At 36.9% G+C, this 18,374-nt stretch overlaps 2 protein-coding genes across 2 annotated transcripts; both read right to left on the minus strand.

The window, feature by feature from the left end:
- Positions 1–6,090: 6,090 nt before the first annotated feature.
- Positions 6,091–6,940, minus strand: LOC141655415 (uncharacterized). Its single transcript, XM_074462496.1, has 2 exons — positions 6,909–6,940; positions 6,091–6,607 (listed from the first exon to the last, which is right to left on the minus strand). Exons 1-2 carry the CDS (start codon positions 6,938–6,940, stop codon positions 6,091–6,093), a joined length of 549 nt encoding a protein of 182 aa, XP_074318597.1.
- An 823-nt stretch (positions 6,941–7,763) lies between these two features.
- On the minus strand, positions 7,764–9,186 carry LOC141655416 (uncharacterized). The gene is made up of 3 exons (XM_074462497.1): positions 8,819–9,186; positions 8,381–8,598; positions 7,764–8,326 (listed from the first exon to the last, which is right to left on the minus strand). The coding sequence occupies exons 1-3, from the start codon at positions 9,184–9,186 to the stop codon at positions 7,764–7,766; spliced, it is 1,149 nt and encodes a 382-aa protein (XP_074318598.1).
- Positions 9,187–18,374: the final 9,188 nt, after the last annotated feature.

An 18,374-nucleotide genomic window follows, 5' to 3' on the forward strand; every position in this document is an offset into this window, starting at 1 on the left:
CAGAAAAGCTGGCCAACCTAGCAGAAGACCTAAATACTATATACATAAAGAATATACGTAAGTATCGGACGAGAAATGACAAGAAGATAACATTAACATAAAGACATATAGAAGACGTACGAAAGAGCGGTAGAGCTAGGCTTGCCTTTGGGTACTCGACCCCGATCGGCTTGGTCTTCATATACCGGGGCAACAATTCCCTGCCCAAACTAGCTGACCATGTCCTCTCCTCCTCGGGAATAGCAAGGAAAGCCTCTATCCTGAAACAGACTTCCTCATCAAGAGGATCAAAGCTCCAATCGGGAGCTGCAAAACCGTCAAAATTACACATGTGAAAATCAAAATCTATTAATTTCATGTAATATATATTGCAAAATAAGAGTACAGGGAACCTACCACTCTCCAAGGAGGATATCTCGAGATAATCAAAGCCGATCCGAAAGTCTCGGTCACAAACAGAAAGTCTTTGCCCAACTTTTATCATCTCCAGAGTCCAGGTTAGTAATTAATGGAGACATTTTCGATTTAATTCTCAAATTAAAACGACCATTAACTGGATTTTTCATATGATAAATTGCCTTGATATCATTAAGGGTAATTGTGAGATTGTGCTTAGCACACAAATTTTCAACAGAATGGATAAGTTTCCAAACCATTGGCATAATCTGAAAAGGTGATACTTCCATTGCACGAATGGTATCAATCATTAAAGGGGTAAAAGGTAACTTACAAACCGCTTTGAACGCCCATTCAAAAATACAAAACCAACCAGGTGACACCCGATTAGCTCTGATCGACAAGATTCAGGATCTATACCTCGGTCGACTCGAATTATTTTCTTCTCCCTTAATATCTTGTCATAATTTGTTTTCAACAAGTTCTCCTCGGAAAGTAAGGATCCAAAGATTGAAGGGCGGTGAACACGAGTCCTGGTACTTAAAAGCCACAAAGACGAGCGGGAGGATCAACTTCCATCACCTCTTCCTCCCGAACATCCGTGGTTCGAGCTCAGCAGCAGCAGCAGTTTTACGGATGAAGGACGTTTTTTGGCTTCCATATCTTTTATTGTTTGATTTATTGTGATGAAGTTAAATTATCGAAAAAGTATAAATTAGCAGAACAAGATTGCTGAGAAATAGGGGAGAATTTCAGAAGAAAATTTAGCAAAGAAAGTGGAGGAAAATTGGTGAAGAATAATCTCGTCCCAAATACCGTATTTATAGAGATGTATAACGGCATGGAAACCCTAGAAATTGCAAAACTGTCGGATGACATCACTTAGCCGTTGCAGTGTTCAACGGTAAATAGGAGTCTAAGAGTCACTGAATAAATATGACTCTTCTTATTGTTTAACCCGGTAAAGTTGACATCTCACCCCTGGCCAGATCCAGCATGGGTAAAATGTCAAGGGGCAATTGTTAGGCCCAGTTTGCTGATCGACTCCGGTCTCGACTCCACTTTGACCTTATTAGTCCGAAAGTAACCTAGGACCGGACAAGTCTGACTACTATTCAACTATTGAAGAATATTATAGCAAGAAGGCAACTAAATCCTGGAAGAAAAGCCCGATGGTGAGTACAGAGTAGTAGCCTGGCACGACACCCGAGCAAATTTGGATTAAGAAGAATAACAAGAAATACAGTTATAAAAACTAAATGACCACGTCCTATTCTCAAGGAAGACCAAGTCTAACCACAAGACTATATCACTCCCATGAATCAAGACGTGATTAAGGGGAAAAGCTAAAAACAGTTAGAGAAGAACGGGTCAACCGGATTAATAGGAAATGTGCCCTATTAATCGGTAATGACTCCGACTATTGAGAAGAACGTTGAGATTGAATACAACGTTAATATTTGTAGAACTATAAATAGCATGATCGAGCATTTGTAAAGGGGGGGGGGGGGGGGGGGTGGGTGATTCATTAGTGATCAATTAATTTATCTCTTACTATTTCCTGTATACTCAATTACATACACGAGTTTATGCTCAGCTTATTAAATTAATACAAGTGATATCTTTTATACTTAGTCCTTCTTTGTTATTTACTCATAATATTATTCCAAACTTATAGAACTAGGTACCCTAATTACTCTATAATTAAGCCGGATCCTTTCAGGAAAATCCTGCTAAAACATATATAATGTGTATTAATTATAAATTGTCATTTATTTTATTCCGTATTAATAAGTCTACACACAACAACTTGCAGTCGATTTATTAATGCCGGTCTGTAATAATTTATTATGACAATATCGTATAATATATACTTTAACTATAAATATCGCATATTTATAATTAGCTAATTAAATATAACCGATTACGTTTAATTACGAATTAACATCTTAATTCGTTCAAGCTAACATTATATACCATTAATTAACTATAACAGTTTATATTCAATTTACGAATTTGACAGTTAATTCGTCTCAGCTAATATTATTTAATTGAATTACATAATCGTCTCATCATCACATTGACTAACTGTTTAGTCAAAACCATGGACTAACCTTTTAGTCACGTAAGGCATCAATGTGATTACATTTCCATAATCACATCTCTCAAACACATCCTTTAGGTGTGACTTTTAGGGACCAGTTGATCACCGCCATCAGTATGATAATAACGTCAAACTTTCCAGCAAGCCAACCGTTATTATGTAATCGTTAATCAACTGATAAAATACAAAGTATACCCTTGTGAACCTATAAGAGATTTATATACGTTATCACACTAACTGTGGAGGACACAAGCTCCAACAGCTTTAGATATTTATGGCGATGAAAATGAATGGCTAAAGGTAAGACGTGATTTATTGGATGAGCTAGAGAGTAACAAGGAGTTCTACACTGATATTTTTGCGGGTGTAAATAATTTTGTTGCCCTTTGCGATAGAGTTTCTTTTTGGAGGGGACAATGTCTTCGACCAAATTGGTTTGACACTGAGTTATTACTTGTTGCTGCCAATCGTTATAAGGCAATTTTGTGGGTTTGTCACGCCGTCAGAGTATGACTTGTTTACCAACGAAGGCAACAAATGTAGATGAACGTGGTCCAAGAAGAATCTTCTCAATGGTGTGCCTTCGAGCCACAAAACATTTTGTACGGGTAAGTTTTCGTAATTATTTTTTTATGCTTGAATGTTTTTATAATTGTGTTACACCATCTTACAATACTATATTAATGATTTTTTTAGGTACGGCTTGGAAGTAGGAGTCCATTACCAACACTTTACTCGCTTGGTAATGTTCGATATCTGAGTCAGATTTAAGATAGATTAACTCTTTATCAAAAACAAGTACCAACCAAATCGAACAACGGGACATCACCTATTGAATTTGACGACTTGTAATAGTTTAGTTTAGTACTACCACGTATTATTTTAGAAAAATATTTAGATACTCATTTATTATTTATATTTATATTTGTATTTTCGTTTCATATTCATTGTGAAAATATTCAATTTCATTTTATTAATTATTGTTTTTCGTATTTAATAAAGAGTACCTCCTTCTAAGTTCTAGTAGTAGTAGTAATAATAATAATAATAATAATAATAATAATAATAATAATAATAATAATAATAATAATAATAATAATAATAATAATAATAATAATAATAACGCTGCCAAGACTGATCTTTATTTTGGAGGAGTTGCAGATGATATCAGAACTCTTATTTTGACTGCTACTGGTTTCAGTGTGGTGAGTTTCCCTTCAGATATTTGGGATTGCCTTTGTTCAATGCACGGATTACTCAGGATATGTATCAACTCCTGCTTGATAAACTTAAAGCAAAAGTCATGTATTGGGCAAACAAAACCTTGAGCTATGCAGGTAAAACTTTGCTTGTTAACTCAGTAATTTTTGGCTTAAACAATTTTTGGGGGGCAAGTGTTTTAATCCCTAAGGTGGTAGTCAAGAAGATCAACAAGATTTGTAAGGACTTTTTGTGGGGTATTTCTGATGGATCTAGAAGGCATGTTTTTCTTAAATGGCAATTACTATGCTCCCTAAACTAGAGGGGATAGGCATTAAAGAAGTCCTCAGTTGGAACTGTACGGAAATGATTAAATGGGTCTGGAAACTGCATAATAAACCCCATTCTATCTGGTCTAGATGGATACAGACTTATGTTTTAAAAGGGCATAACATTTGGACTGCCAAGCAAACCATTTCTAACTCTTGGTATTGGAACAATGTGGTTAAGATGAAGGACCTTCTTCTGGGACTTGCTGGCTCACCTTCCCAAGCTCTACAGTTGCTTGAGAGGTTCACTACTCATCTAAGGTATGATACTACTGCTGTTTATGATCAGATTAGACTCAGGCAAGCCCTTGTAACTTGGCATTCAATGGTGTATGGCAAAGGGTGTCACCCTAAATTTTCTTTCACTAGTCTGATGGTCATGACTGATAGTCTCCCTACTGTGGCTAAGCTGATTACCCGAGGATTGCACCTAGTCAATAGATGTGTGCTCTGTGAATGTTGTTCTGAAGACTTGCGTCATTTGTTCTTTAACTGTGCTTACTCAAGGCAAGTCTGGGCTGAAGTGGCTCATTGGGTTCACCTCCCTCTGTGCTTCTCGTTGGACACTATCATTCAAGCTTTTACCTCTACTTACAGATCTGGCAAACAAAGGGCAAGCTTGTTGGCTTCTTTTCATTTCCTATGGAAGGAACGGAATTCAAGAATTTTAAAGGGGACTAAGTCCTCAACTGTTTCTCTTTGTATTGTTATTAAGCAGGATGTAACATTACGCTTGTATGGCTCTTCGTCTTAGGTTTTTTCTGTAGGTTATTTTCTCTCTTTTAGGGGGCCTCCCTGGTCTCCTTTGTAGGAAAGAGTGGCAGGGATCTTATATGTCATGATTATCTTTATGAAATATAGATCCAAGCTTTTCTACAAATAATAATAATAATAATAATAATAATAATAATAATAATAATTTCCCTCAAGAAAAAAAATAATACTCAAAGTTATAATTTTACTAAAAAAAAGTAATAATAATAATAATAATTTCCCTCGTAATTTTACTAAAAGAAAATAATAATAATAATAATAATAATAATAATAATAATAATAATAATAATAATAATAATAATGGTGGTGGTGGTAGCCGGTGGTGGGCTGGGGGAGGAGGGTTGTCGGGTTAGTGGGAGGTGGTGGAAGGGAGGGTCGTCGGGTCAGGGAGGGTCGCCGGAATCGGAATCGCAGGGGGAGGGGAGGGGAGTGCGGCAGTCGCGGGGGGGGGGGGAGCCCAGTGCAGGGGTGGCTGGCCGAGGTTGGAGCAGGGAATGGTATCGGCCGGAGTAACAGGTTTCCGGCGAGATGGTGGTTAATGGAGGTGTGTGGTGGTTAATGGAGATGGGTGGTGGTGATTTAATGCTGAAGGGGGATTAGGGAAGGGAGAAAAAAATTGATTGCGGAAAAGGATGAAGAAATGACAAGGGTATAATTGTAAACTACGTATGTGAAAGAGTAAAAGGCGTATGTGAAAAAGCAATACCCTTTTTAAAAGCAGGGATACCATGAGAAATCTGACAAAATTAAGGGGTACCATGAGAAATTTCCATACTAATTAATATCACAAGTGGGGCATGTTTATTTTAAGGAAAATCACCATATTCTAGTGTTCTTTAAATTTATACTTCAACTAAAACTATATAATATTTACATTGAAGTCCCTTGGTCAGGTCTATCACACAGCGCTATCGATTAAAAAATATATAGTATAATTAATTTGTATAGATTTATTTAATTACATTGAAGTGCCTTGGTATTCGGATTATATATATACTAGTAGTGGTGCCCGGCTACGCCTTTTACTCTTTCACATAGGTGCAGGGGTGGCTGGCGAGGTCGGAGCAGGGAATGGTATCAGCTGGAGTAACAGGTTTCCGGCGAGATGGTGGTTAATGGAGGTGTGTGGTGGTTAATGGAGATGGGTGGTGGTGATTTAATGGTGAAGGGGGATTAGGGAAGGGAGATTTTTTTTTTCTTTTTTGCTAAAATGTAAGCTTTCCATTAATAATCGCAAATTACATCACATCTTTTTGAGTACAAAAGTCACACATTTAAGTGCACATATTACACTAATTGCACCTTAGACAACCAGTGTACCTCTTTTTGGGAGATACAAGCTGGTTTACAACAACTAAATCGACTTCTAATGACCTCTTGGACTTGACTTGCAATAATGCTGGGTCTAGTGAGGCATTGATGTAGTCTTGCTTCATTGCGTTGCATCCAAATAAAGTACCAGCATGCAATAACAGCTGATGTAGTGACTCTCTTCCTTAGCTTACTCCATCTTCTGCGAGCAAAGGTGAGTATGAAACCGTCTGCTCTAATATCAGTACCCAACCAGTTGCCTACAATAAGTAACAGCTCTTGACTGAATTTGCAATTAGTAAACAGGTGTTGATGTGTTTCAGGATGCATCTGACAGATGCAACAGAGATCATCTACACAAACACCATACTGTACCAGCTTATCTTTCAACTTCAGAGCCTGATGAGCAATAATCCAGGCAATGAAATTATGCTTTGGGAGAGTTACAGGACTCCATATAGCCCTATACCAATCCACCAGCTCCCTCTTCAACCTTCACCATTGATAACAACCCTTCACAGTGTACATCCCAGAATTGTGACTCCACTGACCTTCAACAAAACCACCAGTTATAGTATCCTTGACACTACAAATTTTCCTCCAGTACCAACAACAATCTGAAGGAGGATTATACTGAAGCCAAGGTGAGCCTTTTAAATACACATGGTTCACCCATTGAACCCAAAGCCTATCAGGTTGCACAACTATCCACCAAACTAATTTGCCCACCAATGCAATATTCCAAACTTGAGATTGTTTTAGACCAAGACCCCCTCCTGTTTTGGCACACACACCTTATGCCAAGCAACACAAGGAGCTTTACCATATTCAGAGCTGCCTTCTCAAAGGAAATTTCTACAAATATCATCCACTCTCTTAAGAACACTCTTTGGAAGTACAAACATAGCAGCCCAATAACTGTGCATTGTAGCAAGAACAGAAGAAACTAAGACTAGTCTTCCAGCATAAGAAAGTTGTTTAGCTCCTAAACTTCTAATCCTAGCCACTATCTTATCAATTAACAATGCACAATCCTTCTTCTTAAGCCTACCTGCAGTGATGGGCACCCCAAGGTTTTTAAAAGGCAGAGTGCCTTCTATAAACCCAGAGATGGACAAAATATCTTTCTTGAGATGAGCATTGACACCATTGAACGACACACTAGAATTCTGAGCATTCATCTTAAGCCCAGAAGCTTCAGAAAAGGCAGAATAGGCCCTTAGCAAGAGCATTATAGAGTGTGCATTCATCTTACAAAATAATAATAAATCATCAGCAAACATTAAATGTGTCAACTTAATTGATTTGCAAAGAGGATGATACTGAAAAGGCATTTTCTCTGTAGCACACTTCAGAATTCTACTCAGGTACTCCATGCTCAAAGTAAATAAAAGAGGTGACATGGGATCCCCTTGTCTAAGGCCCCTCTTACCAGGAAAGAACCCAAAGGTTTCCCCATTTAAGGAGATAAAAAAGGAAGCACTTGTCACACAATCCATTACTAAATCTCTGAATTGCTTAGGGAAGTGAAAAACAGCCAGCAGATCTCTTAAAAACTCCCAACTCACTGAATCATAGGCCTTCATCAAATCCATCTTAAACATACAATGTGGGGAGCAAGCTTGTCTATTATATAACCTAACAAGGTCTTAACACTCCAAAATGTTTTCAATTATACTTCTACCTTTGATGAAACTCCCTTGGTTCAGACTAATAATCTCTGGTAGCACCTCAGCCAGCCTATTGCAAATTAGTTTTGAGATACACTTGTAGAGTACATTGCAACAAGCAATAGGCCGAAACTGAGTGACATGAGTAGGAACCTTACACTTTGGGATAAGTGTAAGAACAGTAGTATTCAATTGTCTAAAAAGCTTACCAGACCTAAACACATCCTTAACAGCTTGACAAACCTCATCACCAATAATACTCCAAGAGTCTTTATAAAAAGCACTTGAGTAGCCATCAGGTCCAGAGGTTTTATATTCAAGAATAGAAAAAATAGCTGCCTTAATTTCTTCATCAGTGATAGGCTTGAGAAGCACAGAACAGTGAGCAGCATTGCAAGTAGCACCCTTCCTTATAATTTTAACATTCACTTTAGTAGTAGACACTGATTCCCCTAATAAGCTTTTATAGTATTTCAGAAAAGCCTCTTGAATATGTTGAGGGTCATCATGCTCCACTCCATCCACATCTTTGATAGCCAGTACTTGATTTATCAAAAAATGACTCTTAATAACACCATGAAATTACTTAGAATTACTGTCACCTTCTTTGATCCAACTGGCTTTAGCTTTTTGACTGAGAAAATGAGCACAAGCCTCCTTCAACTCTTTATACTCCTTGATAGCATGCTTTTCTTTTTCAATCCAATCCTTGTCTCCTGGTTGTTGAACAATCTGACTTTGGATATACTCCAGATTTTTCAAAGCCATCAAGGAACTATTTTCAATATCACAGAAGTGCTCTTTGTTATAATTTCTGAATTTTGTCTTGAGGGATTTGAGTTTAGAAACTAAACAGAACATTTTTGTGCCTTGATAATAAGTATTCCACCAGCCACTTAGGTAGTAAGATAAATAGGAGCCTTTCCCCACATATTGTAATATTTGAAAGGCTTTTTGTGTTGTGCAAGCTGGTTTCTACTCTTGATGATGCAAGGAGTATGGTCAAAATCTCCTTCAGGCAAAAGTGAGCATACATCTCTTCCATATCCATACTCCACTCTCTATTAATAAGAGCTCTATCCAGCCTACTATACACCCTAGTAGTAGCATCTTGCTTGTTGTTCCAAGTGAACAAAGACCCCATGGCAGGGCTATCAAATAATTCACACTTGTCCACACAAGCATAGAAATCCTCAATTTCAGCATCTGTACTACTACCTCCCAGTCTTTTTGAATGTACCAAGACTGTATTAAAATCCCCACACACCAGCCAAGGTCCATGAACAATAGATGCAAACCTAGTCAATTGATCCCATAACTCATGCCTGCCACATAAATCATTAAAGCCATACACCATAGACAGACAAAACTTCTTATTAGTAGCAATTTCCAGTACCCTCATGTTTATACATTGTGCAGAATAGTCCAGAAAATCAACCTGATAAATGGAAGGATTCCAAAGAACCCAAATCCTCCCTCCTTTATGCCACCCATTATTAGTTGATACACTCCAACCATCCATGAGAATACTATTAAGACACTTTAGAGACAAGGGAGAAAAAAATGATTGCGGAAAAGGATGAAGAAATGACAAGGGTATCATTGTAAACTACGTATGTGAAAGAGTAAAAGGCGTATGTGAAAAAGCAATACCCTTCTTAAAAGCAGGGATACCATGAGAAATCTGACAAAATTAAGGGGTACCATGAGAAATTTCCATACTAATTAATATCACAAGTGGGGCATGTTTATTTTAAGGAAAATCACCATATTCTGGTGTTCTTTAAATTTATACTTCAACTAAAACTATATAATATTTACATTGAAATCCCTTGGTCAGGTCTATCATACAACGCTATCGATTAAAAACTATATAGTATAATTAATTTGTATAGATTTATTTAATTACATTGAAGTGCCTTGGTATCCGGATTATATATATACTAGTAGTGGTGCCCGGCTACGCCCGGTCTACCTCTATCATGTACGAATGGGAACATCAGTCCCGCCAATCATAGCAATACTAGGTGGCTTGCATCTCACCCCTAGTGCTCAATAGGACCAAAAGACTCTTACCATCCAAATAATCTAAGACATAACTCTCACGATAAATGGTATATGAAAAACATCGAATAAACAAGACTTGTACCCAAACCCATGCGATAAACATTTCGCATCCTCTATACTCAATCGTCCTGCTAGGACGACAATAATAATACGGTCCTAGTGTATATTCGGATTCAAACTCTCGCGATAAACATTTTTCGATTCGACATGCGATAAACGTCTCATATCCAAGACTCGATGCAACATAACGGAAGCCAAGTATCTCGAATCCGACAGAACGGCAAACGGAAGGGGCAGAAAAAGAAAGAGCCTACCAAATCCATCAAAACGGCCAAAGGAAGTGGCGTAAAAAGAATGGGCATTATGGGTAGAAATGATATGTAAGAAATAGGGTAAGTATAGTGCTTACCTTAACAAAAGTTGTAAGGGTCATGGTTAATTATTCTTAATGATAAGCTTACATTTCCCAAAAAAAAAAAGAGAGTGGTCATACCAAATCTGGCATAATAGCCAATGAAAGTTGCATAACCTAAAGTCAAGCTAGTATGCTATGCACAATGACACTACCTTATGATGACAACACATGGAATACACTAATGAAACTTAGACATCAAGTCCAACAAGAAATAATAGCATGCAATACATGGCAATTTTACCCAACACAACCAAACATGATTCTAATGACGATTTAAAGCAAACGTGGTATACGTGGGTGAAACATCCAAAACTGTAAATAAACATGTAAATAAGACTTATACAAAGTGTTCTAATGTTAAACAAGTGCTAACATACCACACATAAGAATTAGAACCAAGGTTAAGAAGCATAATCAACAAGACACATAAAACCCAATTTAAAACCACAAGTTTAGAACCTAATTACAACAAGGGTCACGGTCATAACATGAGTTATAGACATGATAATGAGTTGAAACCAATTTTAAGTGATAGCTTATCCTTTTACGGTCATAGCGGTAGGTCATAGGACCGTAACAGACAAGAAACGAGTAAACTATGGCCATTTTACTAAAACGTGACCAGGCTGTAGCGCATCCTACGGAAATAACTGCTTCCCACGACACAATACAAACTTAATCTTATTCCCCAAATCAATTTTATCTTATCAAGTTTTTGGAACTTCTCATGAAATCTTAAAAAGATGAGTTAGAGAGAGAAACTTCTTGCGATTCTTTGCAATGGCGAAGAACAAATCAATCAAACCAACTCAGCCTAATTCATCAACATCTTCACAATCTAAACACAGTAGTAATAATAATATGCAATCAATTAATACAGAAAAAAAAAAAAATAAATAATAATAATTCAGATATTAATAGTAATAATTCGATTTTACCTGATGATCGTGAGGTGGAAATTGCCAAAATCCGGGCGGAGGTTGCGGCGATGTGACGCAGTGCTGTAATAGTTATATCAGAACCTATGGCAACACTTGCAACTACACCGGAGGTTGTGCCTGTGGTAATAGAAGTGGAGAATGGTCGGCGGATCAAACTGATAATCAAGAGAATGATCAGGTGAAATCATCATCTGTTGAAACTGGACCTACTGAAGATGCTACGGCATGTAATATGCTTAAACTCACTCTAGATGATGTTCAGGAAGAGATAGATTACTGGTCATTTGCGATCTATGGGTATGTGATGGGAGCTAACCCTCCATGGAGAGCCATGGAAGGTTACCTTCGGAGGGAATAGAGGGACTATGAGATTTCTAAGATTGCTTTCATGCTAAATGGTTTATTTGTGGTGAGGTTTGTGACGTTGGAGCACAAGAAGTTAGTTCTAGAGAAGGGGATGTTTTTGTTTGATGGTAAACCGATGATTGTTCGACCTTCGGAACCTAATACTAAAATCACCAAAGTCTCAGTAAAAACATTTCCTATTTGGGTGAAGTTGATGGGATTGGATTTAAAATTCTAGGGAGCAAAATGTCTGGAAAAATTGGCATCGCTAATAGGGAATTTTGTCAGAGTTGATGACCTTACCTTGGACAAATCCTTATTAGGCTTTGCTACAGTGATGGTAGAGGTTGGGAATGATCAACAATTTCCTCAGAAAATCACATTCATGGATGAAATGGGGTAGAATGTGACAATGTTGGTTGAATATGACTGGTTACCAATTACTTGTACTAAATGTAAAAACATTGGACATAGGGAGAATCAGTGTAGGAGAGGAACAAGGTGGGTTAGAAGGCCTGCTCAGCCAATGAGGCAGCCTCCTAACAAGCAGGTCTGGATAAGGAGAGAACTTGTTGAAACACATGTTGATAAAGCAGAATTCCCAAATTTGCCTAAGGAAGGAGATGGTAGTCAGCATGCTGGTTTATCTGGGTTGGTGACTAGGGTGTAGAAGGGTAATGGTGGGAGCTCAGGCTTGATAACTCCAATTGTCACACACGTGAACAATACCAGCAATGTTGTTCTAACACCAACAAGAGTGTTAACCAGGATAACCAGACATGAGTCTAGGCTACCAGGAGGTAAAGATGGAGTATTTCTAGTGAACTATAATAAAGAAATGGCTAATTTGGCACCAATGGTTGATAAAGGAGGAGAAGGGGAGGCTTCTGCCTCTCATGGGTAGTATAGGTTTATGGAATATAAGGGGCCTTAATAGTCTGGATAAACAGAAGGATATTATGTGGTGTCTGCATCAAGCTAATGTGGACCTATTTGGGCTCCTTGAGACCAGGGTAAAACCTGGATCTCTAAATAAGGTAGTGGCTAGTTTGTGTAATGGTTGGAAGTATTGTACTAACCATCAATATCATAATGGAGGGAGGATTTGGTTACTATGGAAGGAGGTGAAGTATAATGTGACTGTTATTGATATAGATGCTCAATTCATTCATATTAAGGTGAAGGATCTTATTAACAAAAATGAATTCTAAACTACTTTTATTTATGGCTTTAACAGAATTGAGGAAAAAGTGCCTTTGTGGAACGCTCTTGTTAGGCTGGCGTTAAGGGACCCTTGGATTGTCATGGGGGATTTTAATAATGTGTTATATTTGGATGAGAAGATTGGATTGCCTGTGAAGGATAGTGAGATTACTCCTTTTCAAGATACAATTGATAGATGTGTGCTTCAGGATATGAAATGTACTGGGTCATTTTTTACTTGGAACAATAAACAACCTAGCTCAACTAGGGTGTTCAGTAGGATAGACAAGGTGCTTGTCAATGATGAATGGACGAATAAATGGCCTGATCATTTCGCCCATTATGCTCCCGAGGGTTATTATGATCAATGTCCTTGTTTTATTAGGTCTGGTGATACCAAGCTGAAGCAGAAGAGGCCTTTCAAGTTCTTTAAGTCGTGGATAAGAGTGCCTGAGTTTATGCATATTGTTGAGGTTGGATGAAATCATAATATACATGGGACTATGATGTACAATGTGGTGAGGAAATTAAAGATGCTCAAGCCACATCTAAAAGGTTTAGATAAGGAATTATTTTCTGATATTGAGAGGAATTTTGATATTACTGATGGGCTTCTCCTTAATGCTCAGACTTAACTTCAGAGTGATCCTCAGGATAGTGTCTTAATGAATAATAAATACAACATCAGAACTAGCTATCAGATACTTAACAAAGCAAAACTGGACTTCTTGAGACAAAAGGCGAAGTGTGACCGGGCCAGGGATGGAGATGCTAATTCAGCCATGTTTCATAAGGCAACCAAGCAAAGACAGCTGAATAATAAGGTATTACAAATTGAAGATTCTCATGGGAACTTATGTAATACACCTGAGGATATTATGAAGGATTTTGTGGATTATTATCAAGAGTTGTTGGGGATTCAAGGCAATACTGAAGGTTTTTCTCACAATATTGCAAGTAGAGGGGAAAGATTGCAGCAGAGGGATTGGCATGATATCAATAGGGTTCCAAATAAGGAGGAGATTAAGAATATCATGTTTGATATCCCTGATGAAAAGAGTCCTGGTCCAGATGTGTAATACTCCGTATTTTGATAATAATTTATGTAATTTAATAATTGATTAAGTGACATTTCTAATAATAAATACAAGTAAGACGTTAATTAAATAATAAATTAATAAAGTAAGTCGGGAATTGGGTTTAGCTAATATTTAGCATTGGGCCGTGTGCCATTGTTAGTTGGGCTGAATTTTATGGTTCATCTAGTATGAGTGTGATCGGGAATTGTATCGGGAATTAATAATAATATAATATAGAAATAATAATATATAAAGGTAATAATAATTATATCAATAATAATAATAAAGTTATGGCAATAATAAATTAGTAAATATTGTATGAGAAAATCCTATTTATGGTAAGATTAACACATGTAATAATAATAATAATAATAATAATAATAATAATAATAATAATAATAATAATAATAATAATAATGGTTATTATAATAATGGTAATTCCTTAATTAGAATAAGGTAAATTATATAGTTTTCCAATTGACCTCGCATTCTCTCTAATCCTACACTATAAATACCCTATTAAATCTGAGAAATAAATCACAAATTAAAAGAAGGAGCTTTAGGAGACGGAAGAAGAAGGAATTAACATAAACCAATTAATCGACTCGAGGTAATTACTCATCTTAAATCGGTTTTATACTTTATTGTGCAAGCGTCTTTAGGACGACCGTATAACATCTATAGACCGCCATTGGACTCGGGATTTGGACCTAGAGCAATCTTGGACTGCCAAGATTAAGACCTGACCATTATTGATCGTCGTTGACTAGGGTTGGGGTGGTTTTGAGGCGGCTAAAGGTGGCTGGTAAGGAGGGGTGCTGCGGGTTTAACCGTGGGTTTGGGATGGGTAGTTGAACCCCTATTTTGACCTGTCGTGACCTGAGCAAGGGTTGGTTGTGATGGGGGACGGTGGGCGGTCTGGTTGGTGGTGGTTGAGTGGTGGCAAGTGGTGGTTTGAACGGGTGGTGGCCGGAAATCGCAAGAACAGGGGAGAGCAGGGGTTTTGACGCAGCTGTATTAAGACGAGCGTCGTGGCCGCGTTTCTGACCGTGAGTGAGGTTGGATTGTACCTTTAGAATCGTGGTGGACTAGGGGTGACAATGGTGGTGGCTGGAAGTGGTTAGGTTGGGTGTGGTTGTCGGGGTTGGGCTGTTTTGGGAGACAGGTTGAAGGGCGGGTGCTGTGGTGTCGTGTGTTAGGGCGTGGGTTTGTGGGTTGGTCGTGGTGGTTTAGCTGGTGGTTAGGGGTGAGTTGGATGCGTGGGGTTGCAGGCTGGGGGTGTCGAGGTCGGGTGGTGGCTGTGGTGGTGTGTGGTGTCGGTTTGGAGGGTGTTTATGGGGGGTGGTTGAACACGGTTTACACGGAGTATAGGGTGGTGTTTGTTTGTTTTATGAACGGGTTTTTAATTGTTTAATTCGGGTAACTCGGGTTTATATTTGAATCGGGTTTTAAGTACCGTAGAACTTAAATAATAATAATAAATAGTTAATTGGAATAATGAATATAAATTTATAAATAGTAATGAGAAGTAATAATTAATAATTGGTGGAATAATTATAATATTTTGATTAGGTTGATTTGTGAAGAAATTATAATCAGGTCGGATTACTTTAATTATTTGGATTGCTTAAGCTGCATAATTGGAATCGCTTGCCAGGTAGGGATAAATCCTACTCAACTTTTACTCGATAATGTTTGTTGGATGGTTTACATTAAAGTGAATTGATCGTATGTGAATTGTGTTGGTTGCTATAATCGTAATTGTTGGAAGGGAGATTTATATTGCATATGTTGGTTAATCATATCATAACTGTTGGAAGGGGAATTATATTGAGTTGTGTTAATAATATTGATGAGGTGATTTGAATTGTTATCGTTGGTTGTGAACATGATTATTGTGAAAAGCTGTGCGACAGTCAGTTGTACGTTGTTGAGGGAGTTTGTACACTGGGGTGATGGTAATATGTACGTTGTGAGGGAGGGGTACTATTACATGATGGCGGTACGTTGTTAAGGGAGGGGTACCAAAGTAAAGTGAGCACGTTGTTAAGGGAGGTGTGCTAAGTAAAAGGATGGAGCACGTTGTCAGGGGGTTGTGCAATGTAAAAAGGAAATTGGATTGTTATCGTATATTTTTGTTGTTAGTATTTATTCCCACTCTACCTCGCGTTTGACTGTGTATTCGTGAACACCTGCGGTGAACCGTTTTATGGGGAGCAGATTTGACAGGTATTAAAGATTAGCTGATTCGGGAGCATTGGGATGGGAGCTCGACTTGGACCATAGTTGAAGTCTAGATCACATAGAACAATTACATCACTTTATTTATTTCCGCTGCGAGATGAATTGTATTTTATATTAAGATTAGTTGGTTAAGTAGTAATAAACATGTATTCATTAAAGTTTTAATATAAAGTACTTTGGTTAGTTGGACTTTGTTATTCACTACCTCGGGAAATCGGGATGGTAACAGTCCTATTTATTTGAGAATGTCTAGCTAAAGGCTCCTGAATAAATGGAGGTGTTACAAAGTGGTATCAGAGCAAAACGATCCTCAGGCCTAACTAATGAATAATAATGAACTTAGGATGTGTCTAAATAAAATGAACCCCGGGTAGAAACTGTTAGGAGCCCCTCTTAGTGCTGTTAAGAAGCTAGCCTTAATTCGTACCTTGGCCTTTCCAGTTTTGAACCGGGAACCTTGAGAGAATACTTGAGAGTATGGGGTAATTTAAAATGAATATAGTATATTTCTCTTTGAAATTTTGTTTGTCTTGGTTGCGTATTGTTGTCATTAATGGTTGCGGTTACGGGGGCGTAACCTTATTTTACGGAGGAGGGGTGTGATATGATTTCGTTTAAGCATTGTTTTAAGCATGTTGATATGAGGAAGTATGTGGGCATGTATGTGAAATAAGTGAAATATGATTAAGCATGTGAAGTATTAATTGTTGTGGAATTGTGATGAATGTGATTTTGGTTGATTTCACAAGATTTTACCCTTGATTCTTTTGGCTGCCATTTACTGTCTTTTTAAAATTCTTGTCCGAGATTTTTATGTGTAATATCCTTGTGAGTTAGCTTTCGTATGCCACTGGTCTCATGTTCAAATAATATACGGTTTAGGAGAAATAAATATTTTAGTGGACAGTGGTCGAAATGTTCCTGTACAGTGTTGCTTCCGCGCCATGTTTTTGTAAAATTTTCCATTTAAAAACTCCGTAATGATTTGGTAAAATTTCAACTCCATTGTTTAATAAGCTCGTGTATGTTTCTAAGTTGATAAGCCACGTTGTAAGGAAATATTTTGACAATTTATGATGATTTTTACAAATTGACCTAAGTTTCTGACAAGTTGCTGTAAAATTTCTGTTTCGACCAAGTTGTTTGTAAAATGCATTATAAATTGATCCTATGAGTTTTTGACTTGATTCTTTCGCTCATGATTTAATAAATCTCTTTATTTTCTAAAAAGTATAAGTTTTCAAGAATTAATTATGTTATTAATTATTTATGATTTTTAGTTATAGCATGATTTCCTTAGTCTTGAACAAATGAAAGTTTTTGTTTCTTGATATTTTAATATTGTGAATTGTGTGAAGTAGATTACCATGTCTAGTGATATGCGAAATGTGTTTCCCTAAGCCTATATATATGATTACAATAATTGCATCCATGTTTAAGTTAGATATCATTATTAAGAAAAGATTAACTAATTAATTATGCGTGTTTTGGTTATAGATTATTATTTATCTTGGTAATGTATTCTCCAATAGTTAAGTAAGAAGTTGAAGTTTAAATAAGGATTAGTTCGAACATCTTATGTGATTGGTTTTGCTATTTGGAAGAAAATCAAAGATTTTGTTATTCAATTAATCATTACTTGGAGTTATGTTTGAAATAATAATTATCTTATGTTACAATATGTATTCCTTATTTTTGTGGCATTACATCAATGAGTTGGTTGTTCCTATTGTTGTTATCTCGAACTTCGAGGACGAAGTTTATTTTTAGGGGGAAGGAATGTAATACTACGAATATTTTGAGTTATTGTTGTGTTACCTTGTGATAAAATTGGCGTGATTGATAATCGTAAAATGCTTAATTGTGTTGGATGGTGCTTAGTTATGTGGATGTCTATGAGTGTTGTGGTAGTAGTTGTGGGCGAACTCCGGGACGAAGTTCATTCTAGGGGGGATGACTGTAATACTCCGTATTTTGATAATAATTTATGAAAGTAATTTATGTAATTTAATAATTGATTAAGTGGCATTTCTAATAATAAATACAAGTAAGACGTTAATTAAATAATAAACTAATAAAGCAAGCCGAGAATTGGGTTTAGCTAATATTTAGCATTGGGCCGTGTGCCATTGTTAGTTGGGCCGAATTTTATGGTTCATCTAGTATGAGTGTGATCGGGAATTGTATCGGGAATTAATAATAATATAATATAAAAATAATAATATATAAAGGTAATAATAATTATATCAATAATAATAATAAAGTTATGGCAATAATAAATTAGTAAATATTGTAT

The sequence above is a fragment of the Silene latifolia genome, chromosome 5, assembly GCF_048544455.1.
Source record: "Silene latifolia isolate original U9 population chromosome 5, ASM4854445v1, whole genome shotgun sequence".
Taxonomy (NCBI): Eukaryota; Viridiplantae; Streptophyta; class Magnoliopsida; order Caryophyllales; family Caryophyllaceae; genus Silene; species Silene latifolia.

Excerpts from the sequence above, each read along its gene's own strand:
- LOC141655415 (XM_074462496.1), bottom strand. The coding sequence starts at position 6,940 with ATGGTAAAGCTCCTTGTGTTGCTTGGCATAAG. Across the intron at positions 6,608-6,908 it reads CTTGTGTTGCTTGGCATAAG|GTTGAAGAGGGAGCTGGTGG; the intron begins GTGTGTGTGCCA and ends TCAATGGTGAAG.
- LOC141655416 (XM_074462497.1), bottom strand. The coding sequence starts at position 9,186 with ATGAGGGTACTGGAAATTGCTACTAATAAGAAGTTTTGTCTGTCTATG. Across the intron at positions 8,599-8,818 it reads AGTATGGATATGGAAGAGAT|AAATTATAACAAAGAGCACT; the intron begins GTATGCTCACTT and ends GACAAAATTCAG. Across the intron at positions 8,327-8,380 it reads TTGGATCAAAGAAGGTGACA|TACTGGCTATCAAAGATGTG; the intron begins GTAATTCTAAGT and ends TGATAAATCAAG.